The following is a 22,399-nucleotide window of genomic DNA, read 5'->3' as shown; positions in this document are numbered from 1 at the left end:
AATATAAAACAGTTTTAATGCTCTTACATAACTAAAAGAATAACAAAATAAATAGCATATGAAGATATTTTATTTGTACATGAATATTAAATACGATTAAGATAAGAAAATAATTCAACAGAATAATGAATATTTAAATTTATTATTTAAACCGCATTATAAAAAAAAAACTTAAAACAGATTATAGAAATGGGTATTAGCTTAAATCTTACTACTAGTACTACTTGTATGGTGGAATCATATAAAGGATCTACTTGATGAAGAAGACTCTCAAAATTCACATGATATATAATGATGTAACATTATTATCAAACAAACTTGTACGTAAATGGAGTAGAGGTGATAATAAAATTGGGAGGGGGAAGAATGGAAGATAGAATCATAGTAGGGCAATGGTGGTTTCTTTGTTCTATCATTAATTACAAAACAATCTGTTGGTTGGTAAAGCGGTCAGCACTTAAATCCCATATTTTCAAAAACCTTTCATTTCTTAAAAGATGTAGTATTTTCAAATATATCCAAAAATAAACATTTAAAAATAACGTGTCAGTAACAACTTGAGGCAGGGGCATCATCTGTTTTCAGGCGTTAGCTTAATGCAAGTGTTTGATGAATGAATGGAGCCCTCAGACAGCGTCAAATCACAATGTCGAAATACCAGCTGCCAGCCTCTTCTTCGCTTATCACCTTCAAGTCTTATCAGAATCAATTTGTGATTACCGCACAAGTTTTAGTGAACAAAAACAAATGAGAAAGTAAATTATAATTTCACTTCTGTTTCTTTAATAAATTTCATATTAGTATGTATAATTAAAAGGGAAAATGCAGTAAATTGAGAGTAATACAAAAAATCTTAATTAGTCCGAAATAAAACTTAGCGGTCCCCCCCGATTGTCGGAGAATAGTGGTCCAGTCCAGTAATATAATTTCTAAAAAAGATTGATGCAGTACCTTGCCTGCCTATATTATATAGGCCATAGGGTAGAATTTTGCATGGCACGTATTTGGGGTTGGAAATCTCTAACAAGATTCAGCATTTGGATCCATCCATCCATCCATCATGTGCTTTTTTCAACAAATATATTTGAAGATCATATCACTGATTTACGTCATGTGCACTTTTACTAATCATTCTTACCTTACTTTTTTAATCATTCAAGCCAAAACGAATATATTCTCGGTTAAAAACCTTCCCAGGGGGAATTCACAAAATCAAATAAAAGAAAGAAGAATAAGCACCTAATTATTTATTCATTAATATATTAACTTTTTCCTCCAAGGTTTTCATTTTTTTTTAGAGAGGACTAAAGATTTTGTTACTTTCCGGATTTGGGCTTATTTATTTTGGGCCCTAATCTTGGATTAAATAAAAGAGAAGCCCAAATAAGGAAGTGGATCAACCCATTCACCCAAAAGAATACATTAATCAAATGCAAACTGATATGCAGGTTACGTGGCAGCGTCAGAGCATCACGTCACGGTCCGGGGGTTCCACAAATATCACACAACAAAGGACGCGTGTAAGCAGGAGAAGATTCCAAAATACTTGAGATTTGTCCAGATTTTTCTTCTACTCTTCTATATACTCGGTTCCCTCACCGCTTTTTCTCACTAGTCAAGCAGAAAATTCATCCTTTGGAAGCTGTTTCGTTTTTCACGTCCCAAGATCCCTGCATTTTTCTCTTCCCTTCTTGTCTCCAACATCGATTTGAAAAATGAGCGCCGTAGCCGACACACTTACCCATTGGTTTAATTTCCCAGAAAACATCGAGAAATTAATGTTCCCTTCACGGACTCACGAAAGCCGCGATCACGAGAACAAGGGATGCAGTAGCATACCGGCCGACATTTTGGACACTCCCAAGGAGTTCATTTTCTACTTAGATGTTCCAGGCTTGTCCAAGTCGGATATCCAGGTAATACAAACTAAACAAACAAAAACAGCCATCCCGGGACTGTTTTGATTTTTTCCTGACGTTGATTTTTTGGTTTGTGAATTTCAGGTTACTGTTGAAGATGAGAATACATTGGTGATTAAAAGCGGTGGGAAGAGGAAACGAGAGGAAGTTGAAGAGGAAGGGTGCAAATACATAAGGCTGGAGAGGAAGGCACCCCAGAAGCTGATGAGGAAGTTCCGGTTGCCGGAGAACGCCAATGTGTCAGCCATTACGGCTAAATGTGAAAATGGGGTTTTGACTGTGGTTGTCGAGAAGCTTCCCCCGCCACCAAAGCCCAAAACTGTTGAAGTTGCGATTGCTTAAAAGGTTCTAGTTGTTGGGGGGAAGGGGGGGGGGGATAGATAGGTTAAGTTATAGAGGGCTTTCAAGTTTCTCAACTTTGGGAACTGAAGGAGTCAAACAATGGTTGATGTATTTAGGTGTGGTTCTTCTGTATGTATTTTTATTTGCAGTGTAATTTAATTGGGTGGATTTGCTCCTCCTCAGTCTACGGTCTTTCCTTCTAATTTTGCAATTCCTGTAGTTTGTCTGGCACTAAAGGGTTGCCATTAAAAAGGCGAAATTGAAGAGAAAATTACATATATATTTAATATTTTGGGCTTTATTCATCCAAATTTTAGCTTAACTTGATGGTGCGGACTGAGGGCAACTGACTCGATGAAATCAACGTGATCAGTTGCAGCCCAAGTGCAAAGGACTTGCGAAGAAAAACATATCTTTAATAATTCTTTGTTTCCACAATCCACATCATAGGCTTGGTAACGACTTTGAAAAAACTGCGGGTTGCCACTCGGTTGGCAACTAATGGTGAAGAGGACGGTGCTGAAATTTGCACTGTAAATTAGTACCATGGCCATCCATTAACAAAGATTTTCAATGTGCTGTCCTCTGATCGTTAATAATAGCTTACATTTTTTAGTATATTTTGACATTGGTAGTTAAGCACAGCGTTGGCCGTCTTCTCCAGTTGTTAGGGTCCTCAGCTGCGCGGTACATGTGATCGTAAAAGATAATCTCATCTCTTCATTGTCGTTATGATTTGGATGTTTTGTACTTTCACATCGTCATACTTTTGACATCGTATGTTCCATGCTGAGGATCGAGTTCCATATATTCATGTCATATAGAATTGAGTGTTCTACTACATAAATTATTTACTCTCAATATAACGGAAAGAAGTTAATTTTAAAAATGTCCAAGAAATAGGAAGAATCCTATAGTTGATGAGCCAAATGTAGCAACCAGGCAACCTCTGGCTGCTGCAAGATGCTTGAGTCTGAAATCTACATCATGCGGATAAATTTTGAATGCAGAGATGGTATTTCCAAAAGAAAAATAGTTTAACTATAAGGTATTACAAGCATGCAAATAATGTCGAAAGGGTTGAGAAGAATATCTATTTAACAAAATATTGAAATATTTACAGGGCCGACACCTGTGGTATTTCACGTTTACAATCTTTTGCAGATTGAGTTGGTCAGAGATCCAAAGTAAATCATAGCTATGTACAAATTTTGCTTCCTCCAAAAGCTATCCCTTCCCTGTTCAATTGTAATCCGTAGTCGAAGCTTACTTTTTTCCTCAGCAGATGCCATAACTCTATTTTCTTCCCAGTTCAACCTTACTTTTTTCCTCAGCAGAAACCACAACTCTTCTCCTTGGTTCAATCTCATCACATTTGTTTTATTTTTTTATTTAGAAATGAATACACATCCTTCGGATGGGTTCGATTTGGTTGTTGAAACAATATTTTATCATGGAACTACTTTTGAGATAAACTTTGAAGGAATAAGCATATCTCCATGAGTTACCCAATTAACAAAACTCTCAGAAAATTCATCCAGAATACGGCCAAAAGTGAGTTCAGATGCAGTTCTGTCCCCTCCCTAAACAATTAAAGAAGTAGGGTTGCTAACCATGGCATAGGAACTATGAAATAGATTTAGAGCAATCTAGAAGACTATTAATAAACTCAAGTATTAGCAATGCTAACCCTAGTGCACATAAAAAAATTCTTTTTGGATGTAGACAATTTGTATCATGTTTGTATATTTTGTCGCATCATAATCATAATCATTGTATTTTTGTAATCGTTATTATATAGACTTGGAGGAATTCATGAAGTCATGTTTTGCTTCGCGTATTAGTTATTTCTCTTCGAAGGATGATGGGACTCTCTCAGACATGATTGCAACTGTGCAGCTATTCAGTTAATCTCAGTCGTGATTGTTAATCAACTAGAAAACAACAATACTGACCTTTATGCTTGAACCGGACTCACTTGGAGATGTAGTCATATCAATTTTTAGTTCGGCGCCAATATTTTCTGAGGATAGGCCTGTTGTAGATCTGAGAGTAACGATACAAGACTCATTTATGAGATTTCAGCAGTCAAATGCAAGAATATTAAGAAAAGTTGTCCTGACAGCAAGTATAGAGTGGCATAAAATCCCAGCAAACAAAGCAGTGGTCATCTTTCACGACAAACATTAGCTTACTGGCAACATTACAACATTTCCAACTTCAGTTCCATCTTTTACCATTCCTAACTTTGTGTCTAATTTCACTATATTTTAAGTCCAGACCAATTCTTCTACCTATAGAAATTTTCATATTTCACAAGTAAAATTCCATCTCAGGTTGAAATTAATAAAACGGTTATTGCTTTTTTGTCTTCATTCAAGTTCAAACACTCCCAAGTCTTATTCTACAAATATAGAAGTATAAGCACATACAACAAAGTGAATAAGAAAGTTATCACCCCTGACAATGACAAAAACAAATGATAGTTTCCAGTACAATTTCCCACCCTGTGCCAAATAACAAACTGAAACTAAGTAGTTGATGGCTTTGTTCAAATTAATAGTGTGAAAACTAGCTGAAAGTAGAGAGAAGAAAACATAATTTGATTGGTTGGCATTGTTGGTTTCAGAGAGAAAATATCTGGAAAGCATTTTGAAAGTAATCTAACTGTCAGCATTTTGAAGTAATCTAACTGGAGATGACTTTAACTTACCTGTCAAATATATCATCATCACATGAATTTCCTGATGACGAAGGCCAGTCCAGATCAAAATTGGTGCAATTACATTCATCACCATTTTCATCATAACAAATACCATCAATTTCAAGAAATTGGTCCTCCATATCTCCGAAAAGCTGCCTGCAAGACATTCTTGGAGTGAACCAAGTAAACCAGCCAAAATTTAGTCAAAGGAGCAAGCTGAAGTCTCTGAATCAGTTTAAATTATTAAAGATGGATTGTCATGATAGTTCTTAGGCATAGACACCAACAGATTTCAAACATTTACTATGTTTGCACCTTTATACGCTACCTTCTTATTAACCTCTACAAGAACTATAATCACAACAGAAATTTCAAGATAATAAATCTGGAACAAGAAAAAGAGGTTTGCACCTGGAATAAGAAATTTCAGATGTTGGGATCTCTGGAGTGGACTCAGAAAGACCATTAAAAGTTCCTCTATTTTCACACAAAGGCTGACGGTGTCCAATATTTGAAGGAGCCAAGGGTGAATCCATGTCACAGACAATGTTGCCATCAGACAGTGATCTTTTAAAAGATGGCCTACAGATATATTTGAAAGTGATCTTATTAGCTGCTTTTGCATTAAAGGTCTGGTTTACTATACTGAAAGAGGACCTCCAAACAGCAAGTCAAAAAAATATTTCATTCATCTATAACAAACACATAAAAGAATATTGATGTTACTAAACAAAAGCACTATCCACTTTCTACTAGTAAAAAAAGGGCAGTTTTCAAAACATAAAAGCTATTAGATTTACAAACACAACATTGTACATTTAACATCAACATATTGCTAAACCTCAGCTTATTAGTTAAAAGAATCTTTAGAACTGGAAATTTGGTATAACAGAGATTTGCGATTCAGAGTAGATTTTACTAGCACAACATTGTACATAAAAACATTAAAATATTGCTAAACATCTGCATATTATATCTAGCACTAGAATTATGTGGCATCATATAGTCTAAAGACAACTTTGGAACCGGAAATTTGGTATAACAGTATTTGGAATTCAGAGATTAAATTTACGAGCACAACATTCTACATCAAAACATTAAAAGTATCGAGAAACATTTGCATTATATGTTGAACAAAAATTCTTTGGCAGCGTAGAGTAAACGAAATCCTTGGAACTCGAAAATTGGTATAATAGATATTTGCAATTCAGAAACTTGATATACCTAGCATTCTCATTATAACGATTAGGACCATTCCTTCCTATTGAATAGTGTTGGACTGAATCCAACTCCCAGAGGGCTGGTTTACCCTGTTGCGGCTGAAAGTGACCCAAGAACCTGTATAGAGTAATGCCAAAATTCTAGTAGCGTTATCTATCACCATCCTCTAGCAGTATGAGTGTGTGGTAGCATGGGATTGTGCACTGGGGGAACTCCCCATCGTGCAGGACCATCTATGCTACATAACACACCCTAAGTACCATTTGTCAAGAACTGCAATATGAATAATAAGATTTGCATTTATCTTACAAATTAATTGCACTTTGCTTCTCTGCATCCATGTATGCATTGCTATAATAGCGTTGCAAAGTTCTGAAGAACTCTTGTGACTGAGTTGCTGCTTTCCATTGGCCTCTCCGCTGGCAAAATATCTGTTAAACATAACAAATGCACAATAAGAAAATGTACGCAGGGCCTAATACCTAAAGGTTTCGGTTAAAGCACTCAGAAGCCGGAGTAGTAAGCTTTATTGTCATGACAGGACCAGCCACTCCATAATCTTAACAAGTTCTGATATCTGCACTGCCATCTTAAAACCCTAAAAGTTAATGTGATAACCATGGGCGGAACATTTATTCAATATGAAAATTATAGTGTTTTATCATCATTAATTTATCTGGGATGATTACAAAAGCTCCTCAAATCTGTAAGAAATACCTTGTTGTGTGCCGCAGAACCACCATATTGTAAAGCAAGTGTGTCACCCATTGCTTCATAAACACCCATTAAATCCTCAGCCAAACGACTGTTTTGATCAATAGTTTGGGATTCTGTGAAGCCCATAGCATGGAGCTGGTGTCCAAGAGCCACCAATCCATAGGCATATTGAGCAACATTAGTCCGATCAAGACAGTCAATGCAATTGGTTCTGAGTACTCCAGTTTGAAACATGGGAGGTTTTGCATTCTCACTAATGCTCTCATTATCATTAGCAACATCTGTTTCCCACTTCTCAAAATCATCACTTTTTTCCGAAGGAATTTTGGCAGGGCACTCATCACTTTTCCTGAGAAATTGCGTAAGTAGTATAACATAAATGATATGATAACATAAGTAGTATCACTTTTCTTGAGAAATAGCATAAGTAGTATAACATAGAAGGAGGGCACGGACAACACTGTTGGTTACACATGCATAAATGATGTAGTCTGGCATAATTACAGGAGATAATTAATGACAGAAAGGGGAGACCAAACAGACATTCTTCAATCAGAGTAGAAGCAAAAGAACAGGAACTTCAGAGGCTTATATTTGCACAATATAGTCAACTAACAAGGAAAAGAGAAGACAACTAAAACATCATGAAAATACGAGCAAATCATTTAATGGAACTTACACTAAGCAAGACAAAGTCAATAACCCATCTTGTCTACGATTTGATGTTACTTGATAGTAAAATATGCCCGTTAAGTTTAATGCATAATCAGCCACTCTGCCTAAAAGTGTCAACACATTTGTAGCTCTGTAGAAAATGATCAACATCTATTAAGTGAACAATCCTTGAAAACAATAGTAAGAAAGAATTTTGCATATTCAAGGGGTGCATGGGGCATTGAAGTACTTTCTGGAGTGACTGTTCAGGTCCCAGTGAAGGAACCTCAGACGGTTCTCTTTGGATAAGCTTTTATTGATAAATCTGATGGCATTTGCAAACTCTGCACGAAGAATAGATTCACGAGGCTTCTTCTCAAACCTCTGTTAATCACCAGAGTAGAAAGCATAATGAATCAGGAAATCATTGCTGATAGGGGAATCATTGCTGATGGAGAAATGATAAGTTCAAAGTCTACCTTTATCAAATTCAAGATGATTATTGGATTTCCGTATCTCCTAACAAGATCTTCGAAATGTAGTCTCGTGGCCTCATAATTTGGATCTTTCTTTGATACTGGAAGCAAAAGGCGAGATTAAGAAACAGTAGTTACGAAGTAGAACTGCATAACTATTGCTCTCAGTGTTTTTATGTAACAAGAGAGAACCCGTACATATAATGTCCGGTTTCAAATTCAAGCGTGAAGTTTCTTGAGACCAGAAAAGTGGAATAGAGCCTCTATTCTGGACAACAGAACTTATTTGTGTAGGGCACCCTTCATGAACATCTTCAAACACAATTTGTTCTGTCTCAACATCATTTGCCACTCTACCTTTCTCATTAACTCCACGTTTCATGTATCTATGCAACAGAAGAGACGTAAGCAACAAAAATAAAATAAACACACACAAACAACAAAGTGAAATCACAAAGACAATGGAAAATAGCTCAAAGTTCATTTTCCTAAGAAATTGTACTCCACAAGAAATGGTTAAGGGCAGTTCCAACTAATCTAGCATGCATTTCAACAAGTAGCTCGTAAAGCATCTAACCTTGTCCCAGCATAATGTCGAGAACGTCTTGAAATGAGAGTTAAACAAAAATCCCTGCCAGAGACAGAAAGTTTCACCTGGACATCAAAGTTGGAAACAACAAACATTAGATCAAAACTTTAAACTATGCACCAAATGGAAACAAAAACTTCGAGCTAACTTGGATGAGCAAAATTTTGAGACAGAATCTAGTTCATCTTTAGTTACTACTTTTTAAGGTACCTAATGCTATAAGAGAAAACCTTGTAAATGGTCAATGATGCTCCTTAAGCATATTGACAAAGGAACTCCATTCAATAAAATAAAACCAACGAAATTGTAAATATAATGGTTGGTCCAATAATATGGATTAAATTTTTTTAAAAAAGCATTAGTCAATGCAAGACAACAAATAACATTCGACAGCTACTCCATAACCAGAAACAATTCTGCATCCCTGAAAATGGTAATAAAGTTCAGGGTTACCTATATTTCTCTAAAGCAACATCTTTTAAGCAAAAACCAGACATAGAAACTGAAAGAAACTAATATAATTATCTGAACTTAACAATCTTCCATCAAATATTACTTCCATTATCACTTATCACAAAAATAAATGAACAGGAAAAAGCCTAAAGTGTATCATACCTGCTTGAAAAAGCCATATACCAAAGCAACAGTCCATAAAGTATTCTTGAGAGTATTGCGAATCCCTCGAGTTAAGAACTCATTCCAGACAAACATTGTTTCATAGTGTACTTCTCCTGTCTCATTCCTACATAAATTCCTTTGAAGACTATGCATGACATTGTATGTGTAGCTGAAAAAGAAGTCCTTTGTGAGATCCACTGTCGAGAGAAGCTTCTTGTATCTGCATCAACAATCAAAAAAGACAAAAACAAAAGAAATGGCAAGTCAAATCAACGCATTTATTATTTGAACCAAAGAGGAACACGGAGAAATGAGAACGACTGCTTAAACATAAAAGTTAACCAGGAAATAAAAGCGAGAGATAGCAATTTTCCCCCAGTAACCCTGATGATACCTTGTCTTACTCAACATGTTATACTAACATTACACTGCAATGAAGTTGGCCCCTGTACATATGCAGGACATGAAATTGCAAAAGCCTCTACAAAACGATATTAACTAAAGATGATGCAACATCAAATCCGTGAAAGCTGACTTAACTGTTTCAACATAAAATAGAAAACAAAAGAAATACAAAATGGAAGATAATTTAGCCAGAAAAGTGCTTTAATTGCATACGACCACATCAATGATATAACATTAGGGATGTATCGACAAAAATGGTACAGAGATTACCTCCACACCATGGAACTCTTTACTTCTAAAACAGAAGTCCAGAACTCAAAATTGTCCAAGAAAACATGATTAAATGAAAAGAAGAAAAATAACCACAACATAACACAAATCCATCTAAATACAAATGGAAAATGAATACTTCCAGTGAAAATCTCAGGTCTCCTTCTAAGTACCAATGACATATTACATTTACTTGAAGAATTGACAAAAGACCTTTTTTCATTCTTAGAATAAGCCATATTGGACTGATTAGGAGATTTTGAAATCGGTATCATCTCGCTCTTGGAAATGGCATAGACAGTATGGCCACAAATTGCACCAATCTTCTTTCTTTTTGTGATCAGCATCATGGAATAAGATCCCAAAAATTTTATAAACCCTGAATTAAAAGGGGGAAGCTAATGAGCTTATACTGAAATGACAAGGAGTGAGGAGGAGAACCTGACAGGTACTACATACCAACAATTCCATAACAAGCTGTAACAAATTTAAGTCCGCCTGAGGACCTGTTTCCTTCATGTATCCTTCTTAACAGATCAAAGCATTCAATTTCCGAGTATGCTGTAGAATCTTCAATAACAGTAAGTTCTGATGGGTCCAACCGATCAATCTTTAGTACCATCCAAAGAGTTCTATTCTTGTCTCTTCCAATCATATAGAAGTTCTGTTGCACAGAAGGAATATATGAATGTTGAATCAATATTTCGGAATGGAGATGGCAACCACATAATTATCAGCTCAAAGAAATTTTAGGTGCAAAAGGAAAAGGCAGCTGTACCATTCCTATCAGCATCATAGCAAAAAAGAGAGGAGAAAATGACAAGCTATCTGATAATATAGAACTTGCTCAGAGCATAGGGACTTGTAAGATATCATGCAAGATGGATGTTTGTGTATACCTATAGCACAATAACAATCACTGGCCATAATCTCAGGAGTTTTATGAGATTAAGAAAAACAGTCCAACCTTTAATATGACATGATTGCAATTAAAGAGAACTGAAAACGAGAGGAAATACAACAATCATAAGCCTATTTGTTACAAGAAGAATTCATGTTTTTAACTCGAATTTCAGAATGTTAAAAAATTTTGAGTACTGGATATGGAAAGAACACCAAATGCAAATTAAGCCAAACCGTTGCTGGTAACAAGCACAAGCTTTGACAACAGAACTTAAACTGTTTAATTAAAACTGGTATTGCGAATTAAAACCAGTTCTATACGCTTTGAAACGACAATTTCTCAGTCAACCAAAAAAAAAAAACATCAGAAAGAACTATTCGGCGATTGTTTCTTATGCAAAACATGTATAAATCCATCTAGTAAATATTTCAAATTTGAATCAATAAAAAATCAAATCATTCCAAAAAAGAAAAAAAACAGACAAATCACAGACCAGCTTTCTAAGCTAAAGCTAAAAAATCATCATATATGCTAGAAACTTCCAAAATAATAATAATTTCGTTAAAAATCGCCATAAGAAACAAAAACAACCAAAAAGATCGAGAAGAAATATAGCGGGCTAATCATTAAGCAACTTCAATGATCAAAATTCAAAACTAACAAGTCAAAAAATCCTTAAACCAACAGCGGCATACACAAGCAAAGGAGTACATGTACAAGCACATGTATAACTATATTTTATACATGTATGTATATAGGATGAGAGATGAAATGTACCGAGCGAGTCTCGTAGAGTCTGAATTTCTGCAAATAACAAGGACTGGAGTCGGGTCCAGCATCACTGCCACTCTCGCCTGCCATCAGCTTTTCGGATCCTCAGTTCCCCGAGCCTCAGAGCTCGGGTTCACTCAAGCCACAGATCAAAGATAACTCGCGAAAAACAAATATAAGCAAAGAAAAAAATAACAAACTCTCTCACTTCACAAAATTGAATCCATTTACAAGCACTGCATATATAAGATAAAAACGCGAAATTTTTGAAAAAAAAAAGGAAAAAACGCGTCACAATTCGATGAATCAAAATGGAAACCACAAGCTGACCAAAAAAAAGAAGCAAGAAGAAAAGGAAAAAAAAACTAAATTAAATAAATTGCATAAACGTTATGGTTTGTCGAAAAGAGGAAGAGAGAGATCGAGAAGGCAGAGCTATTAGAGACTTGGAACAACCACAAAAACTAACCCCAAAAAATAGTAATAATATATATATACGAATGAAACAATAATTATTTTTATTTTGCAGAAAAAATAAAAATTGCAAGATATCGATTTTTTAAATTTTAATAAAATAAAATAAAAATCGATATTATGGATAGTAATAACGAGAAAATATAGGAGTTCGTCAACTGTAACTTCCGTTTCTATGCTGTTTCCCCCCTTTGATTTTTAACAATCATTGGTTTGAGTTTGACGAGTTATGACTCGCTTGAATCGGTCGAGGCTCGAGGAGGGAGGTATCTAGTGTATGCCTCCACTTCTGATTACCATATGACTTAATTAAAGATACTGATTTCATTTAAATAAAAGATTTTGCAAGTGAAATTATAATACTGTCACGTGTCGTTTAATTATGTTAAATAAAATAAAATTTAAGAATAACATCATAATTATGTATAAAATAATTAGATTCAATAATACTGTGATCAATATCCATTGCCAGATTTTGTTTGGAATTCATCAAATCAATCTCGAAGATTTTTTTTATTATCGCCATTTTTAACGGTCTAGATAAGGCAAGAACATTTTAATTTAAAGCGCCTTCCAATATGGTAACATACTCTAGAATTACCACGTGAACTTGTCGTTTATGCATTTGTTGGTTTATTGACTCGGTTTGGATCTATCAATTTTTATTATTCATAAAATCATTTTCCACATTTTCCTGTTCAAATTGGGATCTTCATCTTCCTGATTATATATTTGTATATTTTATTCCTTTTTCACGGTAATCTTAGTAGTTACCATCGAATTTAAAAGTAATGTAACTAAAGATTTAATCTAAGTTTTTTATCCGTATTTTATTATAATCATATTTTGAAAAAATAAAACTTGTGATTATATCTAATATTTGAATTTTTTTAATTAATTAATTTTAATTTCCAATTTATATTTAATTATGTACATTAATGAGATCTCCACGCCGGAATTTCTTATTCAATTTTTGGTTTATGTATTTTTATGCTTTTGTCACCACAATTTACTTGTCTTGTTTTAGTAAGAAACCTTGGCACACGCCATACACTTGATATTCGTGTAATTTTATGCCCAATTTGTTGCGTAGTCATCCATTCTTAAAATGGAATTTAATACCATATTTGATAGGATAAAAAAGTAGAAAATATTTTTTTCCCTTATTTGTGGTTATTTGAAAGAAATAAAAATACAAGGATTGGTATGTAATTAATTTAGATATTATCTTTGATTATTCAAGAGTGGTATTAATTTTTTATCTTTCCTTATTTTTAATTAAAGAATAAAAATATCACATGTGATCTTTTTTTTATAGATTTAAGGTACTTTTATGTTGAGTTTATAAAATTTTTTAAAAAATTTTTAAACTTTTATTTGAAATGTAATGTGTTTTATCCCTATACTCGGTATTTGTTAATATATCATTTCATCTCTTTAAATAATATTCAAAATTCTTTAAACTCTTGATTATTCAATATTCTTTATATCTAATTAAATATTAGCTCGATTAACATGACTATTGTTGTCAATATAGATGAATATATATATTCTTTATAAGATTTACTATTAAAAATATAATAAAAATGGTGGTTTATAAAATATATAATAATTTATTTGAGTGATGTAAATAGCAAACAATTAAAAGAATAAACAAATTGTTTTATATATAAGTAGAGTTTCAAATTTCAAAGGCTAAAAGATAATATAAAAACTTGTTGAAAATGGGACTTCCAATATTTCAAAATAATATACAGTACGACAGTATGAAGAGAGAATATTTTATGCTGATCATCGATTAAGAAATCAATTAGCAATTCATCAAAATAATTAATACTATTCAAATGCCACGTTAATGAAGCATGTTTGTTAGGCTTTCATTTACTGTCCTTGGGATGACACTTTCTTTTCTTTTTTTCTAGAGATCCTTGTGAAGGACACTTGGAACCACAATTTATTAATCATATGTAGAATGTAAAAGTGAGTACCATCGTGTCACCAATATATAACTCTTCATATGTTTCTATGTTATCCTATCACAGTCATATTTAAACTTATTTATATGAATTTTAATGAAATAATAATTCCTATCATATAGATTTTTAAGTATTTATATACTCGTATTCATATTTTTGGTCTCGTATTATATTTATGTTTGTTTAATCTTCATTGGCTCGAGGAAGTTGAGATTATGGAAAGTATATGGTTTAATCTTTTTGTCGATTTGAGCCACACATTTTATAACTAATAATATTAAGACTTTATTGCACGATGGAAAGAAAAAGAAAGAAAGGAAAGATCAGATATTGTTGTTTTTATTTTCATTAGGTAAGTTAAATATAAAACTTACAGCATTAATTGTTATATAATAAATTTTAATATTACTATCACATATTCACATAATAGATCATGTAAATATATTTAATTAAGAAATAAAGAAGATTTAGCCGTCATATTTACAGTTTCGCAGTGAGTTCCCACTGACGTTCTAACCGAATGTGCTACACTTTTCGCATATGAATAGGGACTGTGTAATGTTTTATAATCCATTTTACTATTTGAAGTTTGTTTTCTCTATATTAATCTTGAAATTAGTAATTTTTTATTTTGATATTTAAATTTGAATTTTATTAAAATGTAATGATGCAATATTTAAGAGTTATAAATTAGAAAAAAAAAACATAAAGTCAAGTAATGACATGGCACAATCATTATAATAATCCTCCAAGTTACTCTAAATTTAGTATAAGTTCATGATCCCAAATTTGATGTAAATTTTGATTATTTAAAAACTTATAAAAATGTATATTCAAATAAAAGCAAATTGTAAATGATTTAAAAAATTCAAGTTTGATAATTTATAAAAAAAAAGTTTTGAAAATAAAATAAAATAAAATAATTAATCTAGTCAAGTAATAACAAGAGCCCAGCTAATCTTCAATCCCTATCTATTGAGACAAAAGGAAATAACTATGAAAGTGCAGATTCAACGTCATAACAATACGAAAAGCAGGTAAAACCGGTGTTTGAAAATCCAAATTACACTAAAAAAGTTACATTTAATGACTAACGGAGGCTAATAGATAATTGAACTATATTCAAATAGGAAAAAATTTAAATATATAAAAAAAATACAAACCAAGACGTATTAAAAAACAAATCTTTTTTCTTTTCAAAATAAATTCATAATCAACAGGGAAATCATCAATAATGAAAACATTATTTTAACTGAGAATTGACATGTGCAAAGACGCAAACATCTACTTAACAATCGAAAGCCAATCAGAGGAGGACAACTTTATTTTCGCCTTTTTTCTATTCTTAAAGTTGTTCTTTATCTTTAATTAATTAATTAATGTTGATCACGAAAACGAAGATAGAAATTAAAGAAATAAAGAGAGAGGCAGAGTTGACCGCAAAATGAAATAGACAGAGGAAGGCGATGTATGGGACCCCAGGGATGACGATCGTACGATGTAGATAGATGACCATTTCAACGTGGCAAGGATCTCTGGCGTAGAAGAAAGAGATCAGACAAGACAACTGGCCCAATAACTATTGCAAAACGTGGACGTTTCATCATCCTTATCAGGCACGTGAAATATGCAGGGTTTACTATACTAGCTCCCGTTCCTATTTGCTTTCTGGACCCCACAGTGTCGCCACGTGTCCGGCAAATGGACTTAAGGAGTCGAATGGAAAACTCACAAAGGTGGATCCGGGGATAGCATGTGCTTTGTCCGATTTGGTCGGGCTGCACTCGCAAGTGTTTCGGTTCCATTATTGATTTAGGGTGAGTTTGGATGGGAGATGCGTTTACTTACGGTTAGTGTAAAAATAGTGGTGGTGATAAGATTAGATATTGTAGTAATACTGTAGCATGAGACAAAAAGTAAGTTAAATGCACCGTACCGCACCACACCCAATCGTCCATCTAAAACTACCCTTAGTTTTGGATAAATTATCCTAACATACTAAGTTAGTAATATATATATTTTTATTGATGTATTCGGTATATTATATAACAACGGTTTTAATAGCACAAAGATTTAAATGGAAATTTAAAATAAATTAGTGATTATTTCATAAAATTTTAAAGTTTAGTCATCAAAATGTAAAATTTATTAATAATTTAATAACATTGGGTGTAATTTACCTTTAATTTTAAAAATTGGGATTTTTAACTTTTTTTTATATAATGTTATTCGATATTTATGTAAACTAAATTAGTTTAAAATATATGTATATTTTTTTCAAAAATCAGGATTAATTATTTTATGATATTTTTAAGTAACTAAAATAAATATTATTTTCACCCTTAAAAAATAATAATATTTTCTACGGAAATAGATTTGGATCCTCAAGAATATATTCATCATAAATCTTATAAGAAATATGAGAAATTCTTTTTGAATTAAATTGAATGAATCTTTTTGAAGGATTTGTCTAACTGAGATTAAGTGAAACCAAACATTATAAGTAAATAATATGATAAGAATATTTTGGTATTTTAAATTTTTATGTAACATTTAAAAAATAACTAAGCTATGCCAAATTAAGGCATAGTTATTGTAAAAAAGTCATTGGACTTTTAATATTTGGGTGTTAGACTTGTCCTAATATACTGAGTTGTCTATATCGCTCAAGTCAAAAGAAAAGCAGGCTTCTTTTCCTTTTTTTTTCTTTTTTTCTTTTTTAATCTGGAAAAGTTGACATGTTCTTAACATTTGATTCACTTTTTCTTATATTTTATTTTTGTAAAATAGAAACAAAGCACTAATAGGCTTAATAGTATGATTTCGATACCAAATGATACAACAAAAATGACTCTTTTTTTAAGTATTTTCAAATGTTAGCAAATAGTTATTATCATAATGTTTGGACTTTGCCTTGCTTTTATATTCGAATGTTGCGCTATTCCAATTGGTTATGATTAGAGCTGGTCACGGTAGGATTTCGCCAAGTAAAAAATTTAAACTTGTTTTTAGATTTTGCACTTCATTCGGTTCGAAAATTAAATTTTAAAATTTATTAAAATTTGGTTTGATTAGTCCGTATTAAATTTTTTATATAAAATTAAAATTAAAAAATATAATACATTAAATACACTAAGAACATTAAAATAAATATTTCTCAACAAATGAAAAAAATAATAAAAATTTTATACTTAAATAACATTAAAATAGCTACAACTTAACAAGCAAATACTTTAAAAAATAGTAACAAAATTAATAATAAAATCAGAGCTATACAATATCCAAACAATGAGAACAAAATAATAGCAAAATGATAGTTAATGTAATACCCGTATTCGTCGTCGAAATAGGGTATGAGGCATTACCAGATTTTACCAAATAAATTTTTCGTGTTACGAGTTAAATACTATTCATTTATCGAAACATGTCATGACGTCCCTTAGATAGGCCTCCGAAGCCCAAAACATACATCGGGACCAAACCGAGATTAAATCGAAACCATAAGAAATTTTTCGCAAAATCTCAATGTTTTTTTTTTGAACTCAATATAACCCATTTATAAATATCTAATCTACCCTGCAATTTTAAACCGAGACCAATCCAACACAATCAATTCTTATCAACATATTTCCAATATAGATTTAACATATTCATAAGATAACCTCATTACATACCAAAACAAAAATTTGTTAGCCATACCAATGGCTAACCATACATTCATTTCACATTAACATTTATTTTATTAGCTTACACATGCCATTGATTTCCAAAATAAAGTTTCTTTATATACCGAGATCTTGAGGTTGATAGTGTGATGCGTCTTCGACCAAATCCGACCTCCGAGCTCTTAACAATACAAAACAAGGGAAAATGAAACAGGGTAAGCACTTTATGCTTAGTAAGCTCATGTAACAAGAATTATACTTAGCTAATATTTTCAATACAATGCAATAAACATTCATACACCCATTCAATGCATTATTCCTTCAACATGAACAAACTCAACATTCAAGTTAGTTCAATAATTTCCATATATCAATAATATATATACCATGATTGATGAGCTCATTAATATCATGATTTCTATTTCATTGTTATTTTTCCATACTTATCCTGTTGAATTTCTCGGAATTTTGATGGATTTTCAGGGGTACACTTTAGTGTACAAATCCGGGTCCTTCAATTCATATTCATGTGCGCACATTTCCATTTCAGAGAGCACACTCCCGCGAACCTCATCCTTACAGCGGGATTACCAGTCCAGGCTAAATCTCCTGTAATGTAAACTCATAGAGTATTGTCGGGATTACCAGTCCAGGCTAAATCCCCTGCAACGACAATTACTCTAATGAGCTTGGATCTGAATTACCAGTTCAGGCTAAATTCAGACCCTAATTTGGATTACCCGTCCGAGCTAAATCCATTTTCCATATATTCTTCGGGAAAGAAATATTAGGATAGGATCACCCGTCCGGGCTAGATCCTTTTTACCGTCAATTCCTTTTCAGAGATCCATCGAATTTTCCTTCCACTCAATCGAGATTTATTTTCTCTTTTTATCAAATATATCAATGTTTCATCAATTTTCATATAATGAACATTCAAATCATATTCACATCAATAACAAACATTTCAAGCATTTAAGAATATAATTCAAGTTACACGAACTTACCTCGATACTTGTTCGTAAACAAAAATCTACGAGTCCCGAATTTTTTTTCCTCGATCTAGCTTCGTATTTGAATTTTCTGGATTTAAATAAATACATTTAATCATTAATCTAATACATTTCTTGTTCATATGTAACATTCTCTACAATTCCATTATTATTTATAATGCATTCAAAGCTGTCTCATTGAGTCATAGTCACTAAATTATTTATATCTTGAGCTACGAAACTCCAAATTAAGATCCGCTAATTTTCCCTGAAACTAGACTCACATATGTTCTTACCATAAAATTTTCAGAATTTTTGGTTTAGCCAATAAGTACAGTCTATTCTTTAAAGTTCCCACTGTTTCACTGTTCGACAGTTCCGACCCCTCTTCACTAAAAATTAATTATCTTATTGTACAGAATTCAGATGATGTCCTCGCTTGTTGCTTTTGAATTAGACTCATTAATGACTTTAAACATATAAATTTAAGCCCCTAATTATTTTGCTCTAATTTTTCATGATTTTCCAAAGTCAGAACAGGGGAACCCGAATTCATTCTGACATTGTCTCACAAAATCTATTATATCTCATGATTTACAATTCCATTGCTTACATCGTTTCTTTTATAACAAACTAGACTCAATAAGCTTTAATTTCATATTTTATTCATCCTCTAATTCGATCTCTACAATTTTTCAAAGTTAGACTACTGCTGTCCAAAACTATTTTAGTGCATGATGTTAATTATCATTTTTCCCTAAGCTTTCAATAAATGATAATTTCATCCCTGCTCAATTAACCTCTCAATTGAGCTAATTTTTCTCAATTAACACTTTATCCCATCACTTTAAACTACTTTATAACATTTGGAAATCATAATTTTAGCACTAGACTTTAATTCCAAACATTTTCACAATTAGGTCCTACAAATCAATTTCTATTGAAATTACCTAATAAAATCATCTCATAAACAAATTAAAGCTTCAATTTCATGCTATTTAATCATAAATTTCCAGCACATATTCATAGAACCTTTCAATTTCATTCATAAAATAAAAAACTAATGAATTTAGTAATAGGACCTAGTTGTAAAAGTCTTAGAAATATAAAAATTGCAAGAAAAAGGTAAGGATTAACTCGCTTGGTGCAAAAATAATGAAAAATCAGCTTGAATAAACCCTTAGGACGTTTTTGGCTGATGAGAATGCAAAAAAATAAAGAGAATTCTAGATATTCCAATTTGGTTCCATTTTTATGTTAGTAAAATTTGTTATTTTCCCATTTTACCCTTATTTCACCAATTGTCTTGATTTTTCTCAAGTTATGTCGCCTAAAATATGTCCTTTTGGGATTATTTACAATTTATGTCCCTCCTCATTTAACAATTGAGCTATTTAATCCTTCTAGTAACTTTTACACCTTTTTCAATTTAGTCATTTTCACTTAATTGAGTACCCAAACATTAAAATTTTCTAACGAAATTTTAATACCATATTACTAACATTTCATAAATATTTATAAAAATATTTTTGACTCGGTTTTACGAGATCGAGGTCTCGATACCTTGTTTTTACCCAATTTCTTCAATAATTTCTTTTTCTAACTAACCACTAAATCGGTAAAATTCTTCTATCTATATTTTCGTACGATTTTTCATATCATATCAATAATCATGCAAAAATATTAAAATAAATTTACCTTTAAATCAGATTTGTAGCTACGAAACCACTGTTCCAGTAACCTTGAATTTAGGCCATTACAGTTAATCAATGAAAAACAATGGCAATATAATAAAAAAACAACATCAATTTTTTTTTTACAAATTTGGGTCAGGTTAGGCCGAGCTGAGCCAATAAAAAAAGGTTTACTTGAGGCTTTTTAAACGGGTCTTATTTTTTGTCCAAACTTATTTTTTGGGTTTATATTTTAGTCCATAATCAGATCTAGTTATAATAATTTTAATTCGTCATTCGGAGGTTTAAATATTTAGGACTTCACTTTGCTATAAGGTTATAAATAATTTAATCTATCTATATATCTTTTAAAAGTGAGTGAAATAAAAACTTTTGAATAGTCCAGTGATCAAATTGTAACTTTATTTTAGTTAAGTGACCAAAACAAAAACTTACTCATAATTTATTAACTAATAGTGTAAATTACCCTTATTATTTCTTCACCCTCCTTCAAAAAGAAAAAAAGAAAAAAAAACTTATAACGTGCAAAAACGTTTTAGTTAGTTCAAAAGATATATTTAAAAGTATCCAAAATTCCAAAAGAATGGAATATTAGGGAAAGAGGAAGAATGATTGGAAATGCAGAAAACCTAAAAAGTAGGTAAATTGTCACACAAAACTTTCAAAATTCAATGATTCTAATCTCTTGTTTATTTATAGTGTTGGGGTCGTAGAATATATTCTGATATGGTTGTGTTGTAAGACTCTACAAATAAAGCCCATATTCCCATTCCAGCAATCTGTGGCAAAAGCTTTGCCACTTCATTTCCCTCTCCACGTCTTATCTTGTAATTTATTTACATAAATAGTCTTTCACGTTGAAAAATATGGCACCCCCTCTTCCATTAATCACCCCCACTAATCATTGCCATCAACTTTTGTCCTTTTGCATCAACTCTTCTATTCCCATCTTAATACCCATAAATTAATTAAAACGTTTCCAATTTCTCTTGTTAATATCATATACTAATATTTTAAATATAACATATAAACTTTATTTATTTTTTATATAAATATTTTAAAAATATATTTTCTACATAAATTTTTTTACGGACAAAAAATGTTTTAAAGTTCAGGTTCACACGCTATTGTTCATCATCTCTCGTTGTTGTTGTTGTTGCTTTCACTCTCCCACCTTCACGGTTCATTACTTCATACATATTAGGGTATTTCACACAAAAAAAAATCGTAAAAGGATCATTTAAATGAATAATATTTATTACAAATGAAAAAAAATTTGTAGGACATCATTTATTTTTTTATAAAAACGGTTTTTAAAGAAATTATATATATTTTGTGAAGTAGTTAATTTTTTTAAAGAAATTATATAATAAATAAAAAGACACAAATATCGTTCATTGAGTCCCAACTCAATTGACATGGACATTATCGTCAATACAAGAGGATGTGGCTTTGAGTGCGTTGAGGTGCATCATTCTCCTATGTATGGATTGGGAAAGGGTTATGAGTAATTCTAGGCATTGTATAAAAAAGAGTAGATATGATCAAAACCTATAACGAGATCTAATATAGGATAATAAATATTTTATTTGTTTAATCAATGAACTCTCCAATGATCTCAATATCTGAATCCGGAATTTAATTAATTAAAATAATTATTTCTTATTGAATTGAATAATTTGAATCTTTAAAATTTACGAAAAATTATCACATTTTTCTGACTTATTTAAAAGAAAAAGAAAAAAAAGAAAGAAAGGAAAACACAATACTTTGGGCAAAAATAAAAGTAGGATAGTGAAATGATTAAATATAATAGAGATTTACAACTAATGAAAACTGATTGATTAATTGATTTTATCTAACTCAACAATAACGTCTAAGTACACCAAACATCATATCATTCTTACATTTGATTCATAGTGCTATAATATATACTTACATATATTAAACCCCTTCTCGGCCTGGCCTACTTTAGTTGCCCGATTGTTTTTATGTAAATATTAGGGTT

At 31.8% G+C, this 22,399-nt stretch overlaps 2 protein-coding genes across 6 annotated transcripts; one reads left to right on the top strand and one right to left on the bottom strand.

Annotated features, from left to right (window-relative positions):
• Nucleotides 1-1,532: 1,532 nt before the first annotated feature.
• On the top strand, nucleotides 1,533-2,548 carry LOC107906073 (17.4 kDa class III heat shock protein). The gene is made up of 2 exons (XM_016832933.2): nucleotides 1,533-1,916; nucleotides 2,004-2,548. The coding sequence occupies exons 1-2, from the start codon at nucleotides 1,716-1,718 to the stop codon at nucleotides 2,259-2,261; spliced, it is 459 nt and encodes a 152-aa protein (XP_016688422.1). The 5' UTR covers nucleotides 1,533-1,715; the 3' UTR covers nucleotides 2,262-2,548.
• A 707-nt stretch (nucleotides 2,549-3,255) lies between these two features.
• Nucleotides 3,256-12,228, bottom strand: LOC107906071 (phosphoinositide phosphatase SAC2). Of its 5 annotated transcripts, none has more exons than XM_016832929.2 (16): nucleotides 11,597-12,228; nucleotides 10,375-10,579; nucleotides 10,129-10,294; nucleotides 9,238-9,460; nucleotides 8,611-8,687; nucleotides 8,232-8,419; nucleotides 8,037-8,134; nucleotides 7,808-7,941; nucleotides 7,583-7,708; nucleotides 6,904-7,252; nucleotides 6,496-6,617; nucleotides 6,190-6,303; nucleotides 5,377-5,547; nucleotides 4,975-5,133; nucleotides 4,217-4,307; nucleotides 3,256-3,844 (listed from the first exon to the last, which is right to left on the bottom strand). In XM_016832929.2, exons 1-16 carry the CDS (start codon nucleotides 11,678-11,680, stop codon nucleotides 3,713-3,715), a joined length of 2,439 nt encoding a protein of 812 aa, XP_016688418.2. In that variant the 5' UTR covers nucleotides 11,681-12,228; the 3' UTR covers nucleotides 3,256-3,712. The 5 variants fall into 5 exon arrangements, with proteins under 5 accessions (XP_016688418.2, XP_016688419.2, XP_040949716.1 ...); XM_016832930.2 differs by having other exon boundaries at nucleotides 4,975-5,121; XM_041093782.1 differs by lacking the exon at nucleotides 11,597-12,228 and adding an exon at nucleotides 10,694-10,809 and having other exon boundaries at nucleotides 4,975-5,121.
• Nucleotides 12,229-22,399: the final 10,171 nt, after the last annotated feature.

This window comes from Gossypium hirsutum, chromosome D05 (genome assembly GCF_007990345.1).
Source record: "Gossypium hirsutum isolate 1008001.06 chromosome D05, Gossypium_hirsutum_v2.1, whole genome shotgun sequence".
Taxonomy (NCBI): domain Eukaryota; kingdom Viridiplantae; phylum Streptophyta; class Magnoliopsida; order Malvales; family Malvaceae; genus Gossypium; species Gossypium hirsutum.
This window is presented reverse-complemented; position numbering and strand designations above follow the sequence as displayed.